General features: G+C 42.6%; 1 protein-coding gene across 2 annotated transcripts in view; it reads right to left on the reverse strand.

Moving 5' to 3' along the window:
- The window catches only part of DTHD1 (death domain containing 1), a 141,612-nt gene that overhangs the window by 73,890 nt on the left and 45,627 nt on the right, over nucleotides 1-22,095 (reverse strand). For both annotated transcript variants that reach the window (XM_069744624.1, XM_069744625.1), the window contains exons 4-5: nucleotides 18,762-18,941; nucleotides 10,782-11,026 (exon numbers count right to left, since the gene is read on the reverse strand). In XM_069744624.1, the coding sequence (XP_069600725.1) occupies nucleotides 10,782-11,026; nucleotides 18,762-18,941 (425 nt within the window). The remainder of the gene's footprint in view (nucleotides 1-10,781; nucleotides 11,027-18,761; nucleotides 18,942-22,095) is intronic.

Below are 22,095 nucleotides of genomic sequence, written 5' to 3' on the forward strand. Positions count from 1 at the left end.
CTCGTATCTTCACAGCATATACAATTGCCTTCAGATGACCCCAAAGATAAAAGTCTAGGGGGGTCAGATCGGGAGATCTTGGTGGCCATTTAACTGGCCCACGACGGCCAATCCACTTTCCAGGAATGCTTGGACCTGACATCCAAGATCGTGCACTACCACATTATCTTCATAGGTGTATAGAGGCCCATTTCCAACAACCATCACTCCAGTGTTGTTATGACACTTTGTTTTTGCTAACTGTGTAAGAAGGCTAATGGATGGTTGGAATACCCTTGAAAACCCTTGTGCTAGTATGTTAGCACAGCTGAAAACAGGTTGGCTGATTAGAAAACCTATAAAACTGACCTTCCTTTGAGCTAGTTGAGATTCTGAAGCATTACATTTGTTGGTTCCCTTAAACTCTCAAAATGGCCAAAAAAAAAGAACTTTCATGTGAAACTCTACAGTCTATTCTTGTTCTTAGAAATGAAGGCTATTTCATGTGAGAAATTGCCAAGAAATTGAAGATTTCTTACAACGGTGTGTACTACTCCCTTCAGAGCAGAGCACAAACAGGCTCTAACCAGAGTAGAAAGAGAAGTGGGAGGCCTTGCATCACAACTGAGCAACAAGACAAGTACATTAGAGTCTGTAGTTTTAAAAATCGATGCCTCACAGGTCCTCAACTGGCAGCTTCATGAAATAGTACACGCAAAACGCCAGTGTCAATGCCTCAGTGAAGAGTCGACTCTGGGATTCTGGCCTTCAGGGCAGAGCAGCAAAGAAAAAGCCATATCTGGGGCTGGCTAATAAAAGGAAAAGATTAATATGGTCAAAAAAACACAGACATTGGACAGAGGAAGATTGGAAAAAAGTGTTATGGACAGACGAATCCAAGTTTGAGGTGTTTGGATCGCAAAGAAGAACATTTGTGTGACGCAGAACAACTGAAAAGATGCTGGAAGAGTGCTTGATGCCATCTGTCAAGCATGGTGGAGGTAATGTGATGGTCTGGGGTTGCTTTGGTGCTTGTAAAGTGGCAGATTTGTACAAGGTAAAAGGGATTTTGAATAAGAAAGACTATCACTCCATTTGACAACACCATGCCATACCCTGTGGACAGCACTTGATTGGAGCCAATTTCATCCTACAACAGAATAATTACCCAAAGCACACCTCCAAATTATGCAAGAACTATTTAGGGAAGAAGCAGGCAGCTGTTATTCTATCTGTAATGGAGTAGCCATCGCAGTCACCAGATCTAAACCCCTTTGAGCTGTTGTGGGAGCATATGGTATGCAAAAAGTGCCCATCAAGCCAAAACAACTTGTGGGAGGGGTTTCTGGAAGCATGGGGTGAAATTTCTCCAGATTACCTTAGCAAATTAACTACTAGAATGCCAAAGGTCAGTAATGCTGTAATTGCTGCAAAGGGAGCATTCTTTGATAAAAGCATAGTTTTAAGGAGAAAATTATTATTTCAAATAAAAATCTTTCTTTCGAACCATGTCAATGTCTGGACTAGATGTTCAATTCATTTGGCAATTCATTTGATTAATAAAAGTATGAGTTATCACGGAAAACACTAAATTGTCTGGGTGACCCTAAACTTTTCAACGGTAGTGTAGTTCTTTATATAGTATAATGTATTCCCCATTGTCCTTGATACAGTATAATGCAGTCCACATATAAAATAATGCAGCCACCCCATAGAGCATAATGCAGCCACCCCACAGAGTATAATGCAGCCACCCCACATAGTATAATGCAGCCACCCCACAGAATATAATGTAGCCCCCTCAGAGTATATTGCAGCCCCGTCATACAATATAATATAACCCCATAGAATATAATGCAGCCCCCCTCATAGTATAATGCAGCTGCTCCATATAGAATATATGATAGCCCCCCACACAATATAATGCAGATCCTCCATAGAAAATAATGCAACCCCCTTTTATAGTATAATGTAACACCTCCATAGATTACAATGTAGCCCTCATATAGTATCATGCAGCCCCCATTGAATATAATTTAGCCCCCTCATAGAGTATAATGAAGCCCCATACAATATAATCTAGCTCCCCATAGAATATAATGCAGCCCCTCATAGAATACAATGTAGCCCCCTCATATAGCATAATGTAGCCCCCTTATAGAGTATGATGCAATCACCCCTCATAGAATATAATAAATATAATACAGCCCTCATAGAATATAATGTAGCCCCCATAGAATATAATACAGCCCATCTCCTAATAGAATATATTGTAGCCCCTCATAGAATATGATACAGCCCACCTCCCCATGGAACATAATCTATTCCCCATGGATTAAAATACAGCCCACCTCCCCAAGGAATATAATGCAGCCCCATCAAAGAGTATGATGCAATCCTCCCTCATAGAATATAATACAGCCCATCCATAGAATATAATGTAGCCCTCCATAAAGTATAACACAGCCCACCTCACAATAGGATATAATGTAGCCCCAAAGAGTATGATGCAAACCTCCCTCATAGAATATAATGCAGCCCCCCATAGAATATAATACAGCCCAACTCCCCCTAGAATATAATGCAGCCCCATCAAAGAGTATAATGCAATTCTCCGTCATAGAATATAATTCAGCCACCCATAGAAAATAATGTAGCCCCCATAAAACATAATACAGCCCACCTCCCCATAGAATATAATGTAGCCCTCATAGAATATAATACAGCCCACCTTCCCATAGAATATAATGTAGCCAACATAGAATATAATACAGCCCACCCCCATAGAATATAATGTAGCCCCCATGAAATATAATAAAGCCCACCTCATCATAGAATATAATGTAGTCCCAAAGAGTATGATGCAAACCTCCCTCATAGAATATAATACAGCCCCCATAGAATATAATGTAGCCCTAAAGAGTAGTGTTGAGCATTCCGATACCGCAAGTATCGGGTATCGGCCGATACTTGCGGTATCGGAATTCCGATACCGAGTTCCGATACTTTTGTGGTATCGGGAATCGGTATCGGATCCATAGTTATGTGTAAAATAAAGAATTAAAATAAAAAATATTGATATATTCACCTCTCCGGCGGCCCCTGGACATCACCGCTGGTAACCGGCAGGCTTCTTTGTTTAAAATGAGCGCGTTTAGGACCTGAGAATGACGTCGCGGCTTCTGATTGGTCCCGTGCCGCTCATGTGACCGCCACGCGACCAATCACAAGCCGCGATGTCATTCTCAGGCACTAAACTCCTCATTCTAGGAATTTAGGACCTGCGAATGACGTCGCGGCTTCTGATTGGTCGCGTGGCGGTCACATGAGCGGCACGCAACCAATCAGAAGCCGCGACGTCATTCTCAGGTCCTAAACGCGCTCATTTTAAACAAAGAAGCCTGCCGGTTACCCGCGGTGATGTCCAGGGGCTGCCGGAGAGGTGAATATATCAATATTTTTTATTTTAATTCTTTATTTTACACATTAATATGGATCCCAGGGCCTGAAGGAGAGTTTCCTCTCCTTCAGACCCTGGGAACCATCAGGATACCTTCCGATACTTGGTGTCCCATTGACTTGTATTGTTATCGGATATCGGTATCGGCGATATCCGATACTTTTCGGGAATCGGCCGATACTATCTGATACTGATACTTTCAAGTATCGGACGGTATCGCTCAACACTACTAAAGGGTATGATGCAATCATCTCTCATAGAATATAATGCAGCCCCCCATAGAATATAATACAGCCCAACTCCCCCTAGAATATAATGCAGCCCCATCAAAGAGTATCATGCAATCCTCCATCATAGAATATAATTCAGCCACCCATAGAAAATAATGTAGCCCCCATAAAATATAATACAGCCCACCTCCCCATAGAATATAATGTAGCCCTCATAGAATATAATACAGCCCACCTTCCCATAGAATATAATGTTGCCAACATAGAATATAATACAGCTCACCCCCCATAGAATATAATGTAGCCCCCATGAAATATAATAAAGCCCACCTCATCATAGAATATAATGTAGCCCCAAAGAGTATGATGCAAACCTCCCTCATAGAATATAATACAGCCCCCATAGAATATAATACAGCGCAACTCCCCCTAGAATATAATGCAGCCCCATCAAAGAGTATCATGCAATCTTCCGTCATAGAATATAATTCAGCCACCCATAGAAAATAATGTAGCCCCCATAAAATATAATACAGCCCACCTCCCCATAGAATATAATGTAGCCCTCATAGAATATAATACAGCCCACCTTCCCATAGAATATAATGTAGCCAACATAGAATATAATACAGCCCACCCCCCATAAAATATAATGTAGCCCCCATGAAATATAATAAAGCCCACCTCATCGTAGAATATAATGTAGTCCCAAAGAGTATGATGCAAACCTCCCTCATAGAATATAATACAGCCCCCATAGAATATAATGTTGCCTCAAAGAGTATGATGCAATCCTCCCTCATAGAACATAATACAGCCCCCTATAGAATATATAGTGTAGCCCCCATAATATATAATACAGCGCACCTCATCATAGAATATAATGTAGCCCCAAAGAGCATGATGCAAACCTCCCTCATAGAATAAAATACAGCCCCATAGAATATAATGTAGCCCCAAAGAGTATGATGCAATCATCCCTCATAGAATATAATGCAGCCCACCTTCCCATAGAATATAATGTAGCCAACATAGAATATAATACAGCCCACCCCCCATAGAATATAATGTAGCCCCCATAAAATATAATAAAGCCTACCTCATCATAGAATATAATGTAGCCCCAAAGAATTTGAAGCAAACCTCCCTCATAGAATATAATTCAGCCACCCATAGAATATAATGTAGCCCCCATAGAATATAATACAGCCCACCTCCCCATAGAATATAATGTAGCCCCCATAGAACATAATAATGCCCACCTTCCCATAGAATATAATGTAGCAAACATAGAATATAAAACAGCCCACCACCCATAGAATATAATGTAGCCCCCATAGATTATAATACAGCCCACCATCCCATAGAATATGATGTAGCCAACATAGAATATAATACAGCCCACACCCCATAGAATATAATGTAGCCCCCATAAAATATAATACAGCCCACCTCATCATAGAATATAATGTAGCCCCAAAGAGTATGATGCAAACCTCCCTCATAGAATATAATACAGCCCCCATAGAATATAATGTAGCCTCAAAGAGTATGATGCAATCCTCCCTCATAGAACATAATACAGCCCCCTATAGAAAATATAGTGTAGCCCCCATAATATATAATACAGCGCACCTCATCATAGAATATAATGTAGCCCCAAAGCGTGATGCAAACCTCCCTCATAGAATATAATGCAGCCCCCATAGAATATAATACAGCCCAACTCCCCCTAGAATATAATGCAGCCCCATCAAAGAGTATCATGCCATCCTCCGTCATAGAATATAATTCAGCCACCCATAGAATATAATGTAGCCCCATAGAATATAATACAGCCCACCTCCCCATAGAATATAATGCAGCCCCCATAGAATATAATACAGCCCACCTTCCCATAGAATATAATGTAACCAACATAGAATACCCCAAAGAGTATGATGCAAACCTCCCTCATAGAATATAATACAGCCCCCATAGAAGATAATATAGCCCCAATAGAATATAATACAGCCCACCTCCCCTTAGAATATAATGTAGCCCCATCAAAGAGTATCAATCATGCAAGCCTCTGTCATAGAATATAATTCAGCCCCCCATAGAATATTATACAGCCCACCTCCGCATAGAATATAATGTAGCCCCCATAGAATATAATACAGCCCACCTCCCCATAGAATATAATATAGCCCCCCATAGAATAGAATGCAGCCCACCTCCCCATAGAATATAATGTAGCCCCCATAGAATAAAATACAGCCCACCTCCCGATAGAATATAATGTAGCCCTCCATAGAATATAATACAGCTCACCTCCCCATAGAATATAATAATAATTTAATAATAATAATTTTTATTTATATAGCGCCAACATATTCCGCAGCGCTTTACAAATTATAGAGGGGACTTGTACAGACAATAGACATAACAGCATAACAGAAATACAGTTCAAAACAGATACCAGGAGGAATGAGGGCCCTGCTCGCAAGCTTACAAACTATGAGGAAAAGGGGAGACACGAGAGGTGGATGGTAACAATTGCTTTAGTTATTCGGACCGGCCATAAGCTGCATGAACCAGTTAATTGCCTAAGTATGTAGCAGTACAGACACAGAGGGCTATTAACTGCATAAAGTGAATGAGAACATGATGCGAGGAACCTGATTTTTTTTTTTAATTTTTTTTTTTTTTTTAAATAGGCCACACAGGGATCGTTAGGTTAATGCATTGAGGCGGTAGGCCAGTCTGAACAAATGAGTTTTTAGGGTACACTTAAAACTGGGGATTGGGGATTAATCGTATTAACCTAGGTAGTGCATTCCAAAGAATCGGCGCAGCACGTGTAAAGTCTTGGAGACGGGAGTGGGAGGTTCTGATTATTGAGGATGCTAACCTGAGGTCAATATAATGTACCTCCCCCTCCCCCGAGAATGGCCCCACAGTCCAGTACTCAATAATATATTTAAAAAAACAAAAAAAACACAAATCCTCACCTTTCTTCGTGCCCCGTGCTGCCCCAGGCTCTCCTCTGGTCTCAGCAGCTTCACTGCCCGGGCCGTGAGTTTGCACTTCGAAGGTCCTCTGTGTAGTGGGAGTTTCAGGGGAGTGGCAGTCTCTGGGAGCTGCAGCCGCTCATTGGCTGTGCAGCTCCGTGCTTTGATTGGCTGCCAGGCTGCAATTGGTCTGACGCTGAATGGTGAATCATAGCAGCGTGGGGCAGAATTAGAAGGTGGAAGGTGTTCTGTTCACAGTATATAGCACAGGTCAGTGATGCTTATCTACACAATATACAGTATATAGTTTAGGTCGGGGATGCTCACCTATACAGTATACAGCTCTGTTTACAATATATAGCTCAGGTCGGGGATGCTCACCTATACAATACAGCTCTGTTTACAATAAATAGCTCAGGTCCGGGATACCCACCTATACAATATACATCTCTGTTCACAGTATATAGCTCAGGTCTGGGATGCTTACCTATACAGTATATAGCTCAGGTTGGGGATGCTCACCTACACAGTATACAGCTCTCTTCACAGTATATAGCTCCTCTGACACTCCCACTACACAGAGGACCTTCGAAGTGCAAACTTATGCCCGGGCCCGGCAAACAGCAGGAGCGTGATGAAGTGATGTCATCGCGGACCCGCAGTGTCAGAGGAAGAGGAGAATGATGGAAGAGGGAGCGTCATCTGACGCTCTCTCCCCCATCATTGCTTTGAACTGTACCAGCGTCTGTCTATGATGTCGGTATAGCTCAATGCGTCAGCAGCGGGGATGTCAGCGCTGGTGGCACAGGCCCCAAAGCAGCTGCGTGATGTGCCGCTATTAGAGGCATGCCATAGGCTGGGGGTCCCTGGGGGAGCGGGGGCCCTAGGCAGCTGCCTGGTCTGCCTGCCACTAACACTGGCCCTGGGCTGACCATAAGTGCTTACAACTACACAAGCAAGAGTCTTATCCAGTAACTATGGAGATGGAAAACGAGCACTGTACAAATTGTGCCACGCTTGAAAGCGCTGATCTGTGATGGCTGAGGTACTGACCACCATTGTACAAGATATGATAATTCGGAAGATATCATAGCTGTAGGGCATTATGGGGAGGTCTGCGTAACAATGTAGGAAATGGTACCCGGCAAAATTTATTTTTAATGAACATCATATCAAATCTCAAAATGTTTGAATTCACGTGAAACCGTAAATTTCAAGAAATGCGACTTGATCGCCATCCTCCATGGATCGATTGGCTCATCTCCAGTGTCAGGGATTTGTCATTTTGTTGTATTCATAACCACTAGGGTTGAGCGACCTTTACTTTTATAGGATCGGGTCGGGTTTCACGAAACCCGACTTTTGAAAAAGTCGGGTCGAGTGAAATCGGCCAATCCTATAAAAAAGTCGGGGTCGGGCGAAACTCGAAACCCAATGCAGTGCATTGGGTTTCCATGGTTCCCAGGGTCTGAAGGAGCGGAAACTCTCCTTCAGGCCCTGCGATCCATATTTTAGAGTAAAATAAAGAATTAAAATAAAAAATATCGCAATACTTACCCTCTGACGCGCCCTGGTACTAACCGGGAACCTTCCTTCCTTAGAATCAGCCTTCCAGGACCTTGCGGTGACGTCGCGGTGACATCGCGGCTTGTGATTGGCCGCGCGGCCGCCCATGTGACCGCTCGCGCGGCCAATCACAAGCCGCGACGTCACCCGCGACGTCACCGAAGGTCCTGGAAGGGCTGATTCTTAGCAAGGAAGGCTGCCGGAAAGAAGCAGGGCGCGTCCGAGGGTGAGTATATTCCTACTAGGTATATACTCACCCTCGGACGCGCCCTGCTTCTTTCCGGCAGCCTTCCTTCCTAAGAATCAGCCCTTCCAGGACCTTCGGTGACGTCGCGGGTGACGTCGCGGCTTGTGATTGGCCGCGCGAGCGGTCACATGGGCGGCCGCGCGGCCAATCACAAGCCGCGACGTCACCGCGACGTCACCGCAGGATCCTGGAAGGCTGATTCTAAGGAAGGAAGGTTCCCGGTTAGTACCAGGGCGCGTCAGAGGGTAAGTATTGCGATATTTTTTTATTTTAATTCTTTATTTTACACTTAAATCTGAATTCCGATACCAATTCCCGATATCTTAAACATATCGGGAATCGGGATCGGAATTCCGATTCTAGATTCAAAAGATCGCCGACTTCATGGCCGACCCCACACTGGGGTCGGATCGGGTTTCATGAATTTCGACCCGTTTCGCTCAACCCTAATAACCACCTCATACTCTCAGCATCTTATACCCAGCTAGCTCTTCAGTCCAATAAAAGGGTTATCCTACGAACAAAATAAATTTTAAGCAAACGATCTTGGAATAAAAATAAGTTGGACAATTAATTAAAACAAATGTTCCTGTACTGAGATAATCTTATAAATGTGACCCTGTTGTGTATTGTGTAAAGGCTGTTTCTGATGATGCAGGAACATGGTCTGATCATACCACTGCTCCTGGGCAGGGGAGGAAGCAAAAGAGAAGCAGGCGATCACAGCTGATTCTTTCTGTGAGGTCAAACAGTAATTTAAACAGGAAGAGAAGGATTTTACTATACATTTTTTAACACATTCAATTGTGGAACTTACTATTATTCCAAGATCTATTGATTAGAATGTACTTTTTTGTAGGAGAACCCCGTAAAAAGTCTCAAGGAGTAGCATAAAGATGTGCTTTTGATTAGTTGTGTGCAATACTTGTAACAAAAAGGTCAAGTTATATGTAATAAAGTACATAGAATGCAAAGGAGCTGTTATATACTACGTAGTATATAAAATTGCCCACGTAGTATATAGCAGCCTCGCAGTATATAACACAGCCCACGTAGTATATAGCACTGTGGGCACCATATCCCTGTTAAAAAAAGAATGAAAATAAAAAATAGTTATATACTCACCCTCCGGCGTCCAGGGAAGCTGTCCCTATGCGCGTGATGTGGCCGCCAGCTTCCATTCCCAGCGATGCATTGCAAAATTACCCAGATGACTTAGCAGTCTCGCGAGACCGCTACATCATCATCTCGCGAGACCGCAATGCAAGGCCCAGAGCGTCGCGATAAGCAGGAAAGGTGCTGAAAGGTGAGTATATAATGATTTTTTTTTTTTTTTCTTATTTTTAACATTAGATCTTTTTACTATTGATGCTGCATAGGCAGCATCAATAGTAAAAAGTTGGTCACACAGGGTTAATAGCAGCGTTAACGGACTGCGTTACACCGTGGCATAACGCGGTGTAACGCAGCCATTAACCCTGTGTGAAAGCTGACTGGAGGGGGCACTGACAGAGAGTAGGAAGGGACGAATTCGCGGCCGGACTGTGCCCGTCGCTGACGCGGGATTTCCGTGACCCTTAGACGATTATATATATAGATTTCATATCCCAACATTCCATGGTGGGGTGCACAATCCCAGAGTCACAAATGTTTAAAGATAGAAATTGATGGAAAGTTAGTCCTAAGATTAAAAAGGAATATTTCTTTTCATTAACTAATCGTCAACTAATTTAAGTATCAAATGATATTAAATGAATAAACTAATAAAATATATGACCAACAAAGAATCCTTCATAGAAACCCTGCACAAAGTCCCATGAAATGACATAGAAACCACATGGTATGTTGAATTTGAGATGCGAGATAACCACATCGTAAATTGGTTTTGAGATGCGCGAAATTCCCATGGTCTTGAAATAAGTCTCATAAACACACAGAAAGAGGCATGTCAATCACACTATGAAAGAGACCTGTCAATCACCTTCAGTGGTGCAGGGAGAAGCCGGCTGGACAAGTCAAGTTTCAAAGAAAAATAAATCTAGCTGCCATCATTCAGTGAGGCTCTGATTCATGCTGCCGATGGATTGTGCAGCCTGAATTAGGCAACGGGTTCCCTTTTAGTCTCTAATTATTTTTTTCTCTTAAACATAGAGCTTAATATATTCCAATAATTAAATGTGTTTTAAGAGAACAACATTAAAACTGTGACTAAAACGTGGTAAAGAATTCAGTGTATATTACAGATAATAGGAGCTTTAAAAGCAGCGACAAAGGATTCAGTGTTCTATAAAAAAAAAAGCCCTTACCGAATCTGATGTGTTCCTGTAGTTTTTGAACCTGCAGCGCTTGCTGCCCTCCTATTTTCTGCATCATCACCTGTCTTCTTTTTCTCTGGGTTCGGAGGGCAAGGAAGGAAAACCGTGACGGGCTTGTGGAAAGCCTGAACTGATGGCTGTTTCACTTGAATGAGTGGGCTGCTTGACACGACTGGATGATATATATCATGTTTCGCCTTCAGTACAGAGATCAACGATGTATCTATTGGTTGAACCTGCAAGAATAATATAAAAGTTAGAAATGGCTTTGAAACTGTAGAAGTAGAAATTTGAAGTGAGAGTTTGATCATTGCCATTTTGTGATGAAAAACCAAGTGAATATTGGATTTCAGTGCGAAAAAGAAATTGTCAAGAGAAGACCAAATCTGCGTTTGGATGATTTGTTAGGAGATATGAGTGTGATAAATGGATCTATCGAGAATCTTCCATAGAAAATGGTAATTGCTAAATGTAACATTAATCGAGGAGATGCTCTCTGATAATGTACAACTACTTAGTTTATTGGTATCATATTTGTTTGCGAAAAAAACAAGATTTTCGTGCATTTGTTTACATGTAGCTTTAAAAGAAGTTGCCCACTACTAGGAAGAGCTCTTCCCATTCCCCATGTTTGGAGCCAATAAAACACCTATACTAACCTCCCGTATCCTGAAGCCGTTCTAGCCGTGTCAGCACTCATGTTCCAGGGGCTCACGTGTGGATGATATGACACGTGAGCCCTGTGTCCAATCATCGCTGACTTCACTGTCCCCACCTTCGGGTGTATTAGTAATTAAGAGTAAGTGGGTAACCAGCTGCAGCTCCTATTTCTTCTTGAGAGATAATATTGCTGGAATTTCGTTGGCACCGGTGTTGAGTATAATTTTTTTTTTTTTAAGGGCCAAACATGGAGACTGAGAAGGTGCTGTCCTAGTAGTAGAGAAGCCTATGGAAAACTCAAGATAGAAATGCCACACCTTGATCATGCTGCTTTGGAAACAAATGCTAGGGCATAGAAAATATCTAAGTGTGAAAAAATGTAAAAAAAATAAATAGCCGACTGTTTGAAATTCATTTCATATTTTCCTGGCGACATGCAGCCACAATTTTATTTATAATGTGTCTTAAATATAAAAAGCTTGCAAACAAAAAAAAGAGTGAATGTCAACTTTAGTTATCACTGTCATAGTCAGAAGCAACAGATAAGGAGATAAGTCCAGGGTTAAGATGGAACGAGACATGTAACTAACGCAGTACAGTAGAACTGAACTTTGTGTTCCAACAAACACTATTATTGCAGCTCTGTTGTATTGCAACATTGGCTTCCTGTGAGATGGAAGCTGAAGCTGAGAGGAACCTGCAGATGTGTCAGGGATAATCACACACAGCTCTGCAGTGAGATCAGGAGAGCAGAGAGTGGACATTATGTATCACACTAAAAATATCTGCTTCATGTAAAATGAACTCTGGAGGCAGATTCTCATGCAGATCAGAGTTCATCCCATAGTCCTGAACAGCTCAGTTACATATAAGGAAAACACGGATTTCTCTGGATTAAAACATTGGTTTGCAGATATCAAAGTATCATTTTATTCAGCTTCCTATACCCTGCATTTCCATATAGCTGGCTTAGGAGGGTTGATCCTTCTTTCCTTTAATTTCAAGACGCAGCCCTTTTTCGTTTTTGCGTTTTCGATTTTCGCTCCCCTCCTTCCCAGAGCCATAACTTTTTTATTTTTCTGTCAATATGGTCACATGAGGGCTTATTTTTTGCGGGCCAAGTTGTACTTTTGAATGACATCAGTGGTTTTACCATTTCGTGTACTAGAAAACGAGAAAAAAATTCCAAGCGTGGTGAAATTGCAAAAAAAGTGCAATCCCACACTTGTTTTTTGTTTTACTTTTTTCTAGCTTCACTAAATGCTAAAACTGACCTGCCATTATGATTCTCCAGGTAATTACGAGTTCATAGACACCTAACATGTCTAGGTTATTTTTTTTATCTAAGTGGTGAAAAAAAATTCAAAACTTTGCCTAAAAATAATAAAAAAAATGCCCCATTTTTCAATACCCGTAGCGTCTCCATTTTTCGTGATCTTGGGTCGTGTGAGGGCTTATTTTTTGTGTGCCGAGCTGACATTTTTAATTATACCACTTTTGTGCAGTTACGTTTTTCTTTTGATCGTCTGTTATTGCATTTTAATGCAATGTCGCGGAGACCAAAAAAAACGTAATTCTGGCGTTTCTAATTTTTTTCTCGCTACGCTGTTTAGCGATCAGGTTAATGCTTTTTTTAATGATATATCGGGCAATTCTGAACACGGCGATAGCAAATATGTGTAGCTTTGATTTTTTTATTGTTTTATTTCGGATGGGGCGAAAGGGGGGTGATTTAAACTTTTATTATTTTTTTATTTTTTTCATATTTTTAAAAACATTTTTTTTAACTTGTGCCATGCTACAATAGCCTCCATGGGAGGCTAGAAGCTGGCACAACTCGATCGGCTCAGCTACATAGCAGCGATCATCAGATCGCTGCTATGTAGCTGAAATGCAGGCTTACTATGAGCGCTGACCACAGGGGGGCGCTCACAGCAGGCTGACATCAGTAACCATAGAGGTCTCAAGGACCTCTATGGTTACTGTCCTGACACATCGCCGACCCCCGATCATGTGACGGGGTCGGCGATGCGCTTATTTCCGGCCATGCTGCCGGAAGCAGTAGTTAAATGCCACTGTCAGCGTTTGACAGTGGCATTTAACAGGTTAATAGCGGCGGGTGAATTGCGATTTCACCCGCCTCTATTGCGCGTACGTGTCAGCTGTACAAAACAGCTGACAAGTCGCGACTTTGATGTGGGCTCACCGCTGGAGCCCACATCAAAGGGGGAGATATGACATGCACAGTAATAGTAATGCTCATGTTATGAAGGGGTTAAGATAAATCATCAGTATCAGATATGAGGGGGTTTAACACTTCGCACCTCCACCAATCAGCTGTTTGCTGTTCCAATGACAGCTTGATGTAAGCAATGCACAGAGGTAGAACTGTGCAGCTGCATGCATTGTTTAGTGACTGCTTTTAGGTACTCTACTGTGTCCCCCATTTACTTGAATAATAGATAAGGTGCAGCATCTGTGAGCTGTGAATAAACAATTTACAGAGATATGTGTCCACCACCAAAAGAGACAACAGCTGATAGGTGGGGGTGCCAGGAGTTGGACCCTCGCTGATGTGAAACTGAGGACCCATAGTCCATCAATATGCTAGTCTTGGAGAACCCCTTTTATTATCTGACTACATTTCTAGTGTGTTCCATTTATTGATTCATAGTACTATTTCTAAAACTCCATAGCTTTCATGAGCTGGAATAAATAAAAAGTATGTGGTCCCCAGAGTTTACTTCTCAGCATCTCTAGGACCAGTTCATTAATTTGGATAATATGGTTTCATTATTCCCTTTGTTAGAAGTCCTATTTTGGTGGCAACTCTTTTTTAGGCTCACCTAGTGAGCTGGATCCTCAAAGCCGAAGGTCTGAGTGGGCACCTGGGCCATGGGGCATTGTTGCAGCAGGCAGGTGGGAAACAGGCAGCAGATGTACTGGAGCAGAGGTTCTGGAGACTGCAAGTGGAGGAATGGGCAGCAGAGGTCCTGATGACCGCAGGTAGACAGGAGACCGGGAACAGGTCCTGCAGACTGCACACACATAGCAGGGGGTTGGACCATATGACCCTGGAGGTACCAGGGTACACTACTGTCTATGATTCTATGATGGCAGAGATGCAGGAGATTATACACAAACAGCGCTAGAAACCACAGGTGAACAAGAGACTGGGAACAGGTAATGGAGGTCTTGGACACCGCAGATAGGTAGCAAAGATCCTGGAGACTGTAGACAAGCAGCCGAGGTCATAAAGACTGCAGGTGAACAGTAGACATTTAAAATATAGCAGAGGTCCTGGAGACCACAGACAGGAAGCTGAAGTCCTGGAGACTATATTCGGTTGGAGACTAGGAATGGGTAGCAAATATCTTGGAGCCAGCAGGCAGAGAGAATTCTGGAGCAATTAGAAGTCTTATCACCAAAACGCAGGTGTGTGTCATGTTAGAACTTATATAAGTCCAAGTAGATGATTATGTAAGATGCAGGACCAGGACCGTAGTTGTGGCTGAGGACATCTGGTTACACATGTCCTTGCCCCCAGTTACATGCAAACAATGTCCCTTCTGCAGCCTACCTTTCACTTCACCCTCTGCACCATCTGGGTCCCATCTGGCTGACTGTAGGCACAGGCGTGTACTACGGAGGACAGAGAATGAACTTCAATCCAATATTGCGGCCAGCATGTAGCCAGCGGGTAAGGAAAGGGTGAATCAAACACCTGAAAACTCCGCCCATATGACCAAAAACCGGTCCCGCCAAATTCAGATGACAGGTTCCCTTTAAAGGGGCATCCTCCTCCCTTTGTGCATGGTACTGTCCTGTGTGCCCCATGTGTGCTGTCTGGTTATAAAGCACAGTCTGATGCTGCAGCTGTACCTGGTCCATTAGTCCAAGGACCCTACTTTTCCATAAAGGTGAAGTTCTGCTATCCAGCAGAAAAAGCTCAACAGGCACAACAAAACATAGCCAACATCTCAATGTTCTTTACTGGCCATACTGGCCGCCTTACTCCCGCTTCTGGGAGTGTGATCAGGGCTCACTTGCCCACAGGGATGCAGAACAGTCCAAATTTATTCTGAAGGTACAACAAGTACAACTTTTCTTAAGTCTCACCAACAAGTGTATGCAGTTCAATGGCAGATATCCTGTGCCGCTCTATCAGACTGGCTCCACGCCCGAGTACGGGCTGAATGGGACTCTGAAGCCACAAAGCCCGCAGGCTGCCAGGATGCAGCAGAAGCAGTATTAGAATGGGGGTAGACGAAACACAGGGGGCCAACCTAGCCTGGTTCTGGCCCGCATACAGGCCCAGGCCATCATCCTCTGAGCAGAGGATCACTGCCACAGCATAGTAGCCCCTGGGACAGTCCTCTTTCATAAAGGAGACCCAGTCCCCTTCTTTCAGGCGTCTCCCAAATTTTATCAAGGCAGTATTTAAGTAAACCTTGTCGTTGGTTCCTGACTCACAGATGAAGCCGAAACTTCTTCCCACCTCCATATATACAAGTTGGCCGTGAGTACGGTGACTGGCCATAACACCCTCTCCATGCCAATGCAATTCGGCCCATATCGCTCTCTCCCACTGCTCCTTATTCTCAATGACACCAGCAATCCAGGCAGACTGCCTGGGAGAAGGGAACGGGCCCTCCATGGCCTGAATAGAACAAAAAGTGCCCATCACAATGCTTGTGCCAGACATGGGCCTGGTGTCCCACTCTGGACATCTACGGGATGGATCAAGAAGTTCGCTCCTTGAAACAGAAGGTCGAGGTACAGTCTGCCCTGGTGGAGTGGAGGGCCACACTCACCGATGTTGTCTGCAGTGATCCAGCCACACCTGTCTTGTGATTGGTGGATCCCTCCGCAGACACCGCAGCACACTCCGACTCTCGCTGACAAAGTGCCGACCTGACCATTGCTTCCGGTTCAGGCTCCTCCAGGACCCTCGTCGATCCTAGGCCCCGATGCTGTTGAGGGAAATGTTCCAGACAAAGTGGTTTCAGCCTCCCCTGCTGTCTCATCTCATGAAGACCTGGCTCCCATTCTGGAAGACTTTGAGGCTCCATTTCCCGCCAAACGGTCTCCGCACAGTATTGCTTGGGCTCCCATGGTGCTACAGCTCGGGCAGCCACAGACAGCTCTCCTCCACAGGTAACGGGGAGGTTTCAGCAGCGTCGTCTCTCTGTCACCGGGGGTCGGGTCCTCTCCTCTTCCTGCTGCCATTTTAACTCCATGCGGCCTACTCCCTTGCAGTGAAGCACGCATGAGTGCTCTATCGCTGCCGGTGCCGTGTCTTGTAATGACACCACACAGCTGCGCCTGGAGTTTTCTTCTGGGCCCCACCCATTCCAGGGTGGGGTCGCTTCTGGTCACTCCACCCGTTTCTTAGTAACCTGTTGTAAGGGGCAAGTCCTTCTTCTTCTCCAACACACCCACCAGGGGCGGGCACCATGGAAAGGCCACCGACTCTGCCAAACAGCTTTTTGTGCCAATTCTCCATCAGGAAGCCGACAAGAGGAGGGATCAGAGTTGTTGTCGCTCAATTGCGTGCCATTATCCACCATCTTTAGGGTCGCCATCTTGGCCATCACAATGTCAGCCTCGTTAAAGGTTTTTTCAAGCCCAGTGTATCAGTTGCTTCCAGCATTTCAGTACCATACATATTGACTTAATTCTTTTCTTTTCTGGGCGCATCAACAACATCTTCCACGACGTTCCCTACAATGCACAGTTGTGGGATCCTGCCACGCTACGCCAAGTGTAAGAGGCAGAACCAGGACCATAGTGGTGGCTAAGGACAACTGGTTACATGAGTCCTGACCCCCAGTTACATGCAAGCAATGTCCCCTCTGCAGCCTACCTTTTGCTCCACCCTCTGCACAATCTGGGTCCCATTGGGATGGATGTAGTTCCGCTGCTCCCATTGTAGAATAAGAGACAGAGTCCTTTTCCAATTTAAAATGTTGAACTTTACTATTCACTTGTCGCAGCACATTCCAGTCAGTTACACCAACAGCATTAGGTTCCAAACAGTTTGATTCTCTGTTCTCCCTATGCTTTCTCCTACTTCCTACAGTACATTACGGGGTCGTATCAGCTCCTGCGATAAAACAGCGTCCTCCCTGTGCAAGCCCACTACACCTGAGTGTTCCTCCATCCGTTTCGTCAGCCCAAGCAAGGATTTGCCACATGGTGAGCGACCTGTGTCCCTGTACTGGTCTTGGACCACTTCTCTAGCTTCTGTCCTGAACTGTGATTACACTGCTGCCTTAGCTGTACTTGTTGTCCATCTGGACTCTGAATGGCTTGGTTTAATGCTTGAACGTTGCAGAGCTGTCTACCCAGCACGGGCACTAGGCCCCTACTGCCTCTAAGTAGGAAGACACTTTTCCACTTAACACAGACAACCCCTCCTACGTAACTACATACAATATTGTGCCCCATGTAGTGTCTGACTAAGGGTACTACACTTACCCTATCACTGTATACGCATAACAACATGGGATCAATACATATTTTACACATAGTAACATACCATATACATTGCAGCATAACTTATTTCACAACTGTATACTTTTAAGGGGTATTGAGGCATGGCACCCCCTTAAAATCACATGGGATCACTCATCCACAAAGGCCGGAGTTGAGCACAACAGAGTTCAGCAGATCGAGGAACAAAACCTTGATCTGGGACAGGTGGTTAACAATTTTGTGTCTGCACCATGTTACTGACCTAATAGTTTCCAATATAGTAATTTTAATAAATTGCAAACAAAGATGTGAAAAGTTTATTTAATGCATTTCACAACCTTTTTAAATAGTAGTATTACTTTTATTGAAAAGATATTTTATGAAAAAAATATATATACCGTATATTGTCACAAACCTGCATATCCTAACAGAATATTACTGGTAAGTAGCTACTCGCTTTGATACAGCTCTATTACTAATTCAGATGTTGTCTGATTAACCCAAGGGGTTCATTTATGAAGTGCGAAATTTCCATGAACATTAACTATGATTTTTTAAAACTGAAAACAGATCAGTTCATCTTGGAGATCAATTAACTAGAGGAGTCATTATACCTGCAGATGGTGAAATTTAAGGTGCGGACATAAAAGTCAGTTTCTTGAAATACTTACCCCCTTAGGAGTACTTATCATTGCTAGCACATTACAATGAGTCTAAGTTGTAATAATGCCTTTCCCACTTTTGTCTCAAGGACTGCTGCTTTGGGAAATAACTCTGACGATTTATGTTCCAGATGTAACACATTTTAAAGAAAAGATACAAATTCAGACTTACCTTAAACTGCACAATTACTGAAGAGCTAAAACAGCCTGGGGGGTAATTTAAGGAAATCCGTGAATCCACGCTCAACTTTAAAGATAATCCTTTTTTAAGAACATTGAACTTCTCCTTTTTCAGACATGAAACCACAGAAAACGTGCCAAGTTTATACACTTTAACCTCTGCAAAACTCCCCTGCATTAAACAAATGGCAGAAATAAAACTGTATAAGGAGCCTGTGAGATGCTAATGTGAAACTGCTGCACATAACATTTTACAGAAAGTATAAAGAATGTGAGCCAAACTGAAAAGAACATGTCTAGAGTATAAAGTCAGCCTACAATTATACTCGTGTTCAAGAGATTTGGAAATTAACTCGTAAAAAAACAAAACAATTGAAACACGATCAGTATTTGCAGTAGATTTTTCTGCTGCAAGAGCCAGTGGCAGGAAAAACTGTGAAAAATAAGTGTGTTTTGGCTGCATTTTTTGAGCTTTTTCTTCTTCATTTGAATGGTTTAAAAATGCTTCAAAACACTGAAATGACTGACGTTCTGCAGACTTGAAAAACATTTTGAAGGTTCAAACGTTCAATGAAATAATAAGCAGCATGTGTTCGAGATGTCAGAAATCGCATTCACTTTGGTTCTTCAAAACACTGTGATTTTTCAGCTCCAAAAACACATGGAAAAACCACAGTGTGTAAAGAATCCCTAATCAAGCCAGAAGACAAAGGCATGCATATCAAAGGTTCGTCCCTGGGTTACAGACAGGAAAAATAAGAGTAGATGAACTGCAAAAGTACTATAATTTGTCATTGCTAGGGAATTCATACTCTGTCAAAAAAACATAAAAATAGATGTCCTAAAATGATAATGTATCACTTATCTGCAAATCTATATTATTCCTCACTCCCTGACGAAGCAACGTGTGAAACGCGCGTTGGAGTGTGGGGTAGCAGCAGCACCACGTGGGAAATGATTCCTGGTTAGTATATGGATGTGTTCATTTTGTTCCAGTCATTCTCCTATTAGGGATTACTATAGGTAATTTATTCATGTGCACTTTATAATATATTTGGGGCTATATGCACCCTGCTTATGCACGTTATATTATACTACTTGGATTTTGATATATATATTTATAAGCACTTTATTATTTATTATGAGATTGAAAATATGAAATGTATGCTACCCTATTTATGGTAGTTGGATTTGTATAGCATTGTATGCTATTTTGTCAATTTGTTCGGATTACGGGTGGTGCTCTGTTCCCCTTGTTTTTTAGATTTGTCGTATATGTTTTTTAATCATTTTGTGTGTTAAATTGGATTGGTGTCCTCAATAAATTTATTTATATCTTGAATATACTTGTTTTCGTGATTATTTTTGGTTATATATATATATATATATATATATATATATATATTCTTTCAAGTGGTTTTTCTTTGGTATACTATCTACAGTGGGGCAAAAAAGTATTTAGTCAGTCAGCAATAGTGCAAGTTCCACCACTTAAAAAGATGAGAGGCGTCTGTAATTTACATCATAGGTAGACCTCAACTATGGGAGACAAACTGAGAAAAAAAATCCAGAAAATCACATTGTCTGTTTTTTTAACATTTTATTTGCATATTATGGTGGAAAATAAGTATTTGGTCAGAAACAAACAATCAAGATTTCTGGCTCTCACAGACCTGTAACTTCTTCTTTAAGAGTCTCCTCTTTCCTCCACTCATTACCTGTAGTAATGGCACCTGTTCAAACTTGTTATCAGTATAAAAAGACACCTGTGCACACCCTCAAACAGTCTGACTCCAAACTCCACTATGGTGAAGACCAAAGAGCTGTCAAAGGACACCAGAAACAAAATTGTAGCCCTGCACCAAGCTGGGAAGACTGAATCTGCAATAGCCAACCAGCTTGGAGTGAAGAAATCAACAGTGGGAGCAATAATTAGAAAATGGAAGACATACAAGACCACTGATAATCTCCCTCGATCTGGGGCTCCACGCAAAATCCCACCCCGTGGGGTCAGAATGATCACAAGAACGGTGAGCAAAAATCCCAGAACCACGCAGGGGGACCTAGTGAATGAACTGCAGAGAGCTGGGACCAATGTAACAAGGCCTACCATAAGTAACACACTACGCCACCATGGACTCAGATCCTGCAGTGCCAGACGTGTCCCACTGCTTAAGCCAGTACATGTCCGGGCCCGTCTGAAGTTTGCTAGAGAGCATTTGGATGATCCAGAGGAGTTTTGGGAGAATGTCCTATGGTCTGATGAAACCAAACTGGAACTGTTTGGTAGAAACACAACTTGTCGTGTTTGGAGGAAAAAGAATACTGAGTTGCATCCATCAAACACCATACCTACTGTAAAGCATGGTGGTGGAAACATCATGCTTTGGGGCTGTTTCTCTGCAAAGGGGCCAGGACGACTGATCCGGGTACATGAAAGAATGAATGGGGCCATGTATCGTGAGATTTTGAGTGCAAACCTCCTTCCATCAGCAAGGGCATTGAAGATGAAACGTGGCTGGGTCTTTCAACATGACAATGATCCAAAGCACACCGCCAGGGCAACGAAGGAGTGGCTTCGTAAGAAGCATTTCAAGGTCCTGGAGTGGCCTAGCCAGTCTCCAGATCTCAACCCTATAGAAAACCTTTGGAGGGAGTTGAAAGTCCGTGTTGCCAAGCGAAAAGCCAAAAACATCACTGCTCTAGAGGAGATCTGCATGGAGGAATGGGCCAACATACCAACAATATTGTGTGGCAACCTTGTGAAGACTTACAGAAAACGTTTGACCTCTGTCATTGCCAACAAAGGATATATTACAAAGTATTGAGATGAAATTTTGTTTCTGACCAAATACTTATTTTCCACCATAATATGCAAATAAAATGTTAAAAAAACAGACAATGTGATTTTCTGGATTTTTTTTTTTCAGTTTGTCTCCCATCGTTGAGGTCTACCTATGATGTAAATTACAGACGCCTCTCATCTTTTTAAGTGGTGGAACTTGCACTATTGCTGACTGACTAAATACTTTTTTGCCCCACTGTATATAATCGTCTAACACTAGAACTACTGATGGAGTCATTTTGACTCCTTTCGATTTTTATTTCTCTTCTGTGACAACATTTTTCAGAATTCCGGCTTGAAACTCGGTGACTTTTCCTCAAATATGATGTGAAAAAAGATTTTGTGAGAATAAATAATTTTGGTAAAAAATTTGCGCGTTTTTTTCAAAATTTACCAAGAACTCCTGAAGGGAGTCATTTTGACTCCCTACTATATTTTGAGGTCCTTTTGTCACTAAATGTTGCTATAAAGTTTTGTGCAT

The sequence above is a fragment of the Ranitomeya imitator genome, chromosome 1, assembly GCF_032444005.1.
Source record: "Ranitomeya imitator isolate aRanImi1 chromosome 1, aRanImi1.pri, whole genome shotgun sequence".
In the NCBI taxonomy this organism is placed as follows: domain Eukaryota; kingdom Metazoa; phylum Chordata; class Amphibia; order Anura; family Dendrobatidae; genus Ranitomeya; species Ranitomeya imitator.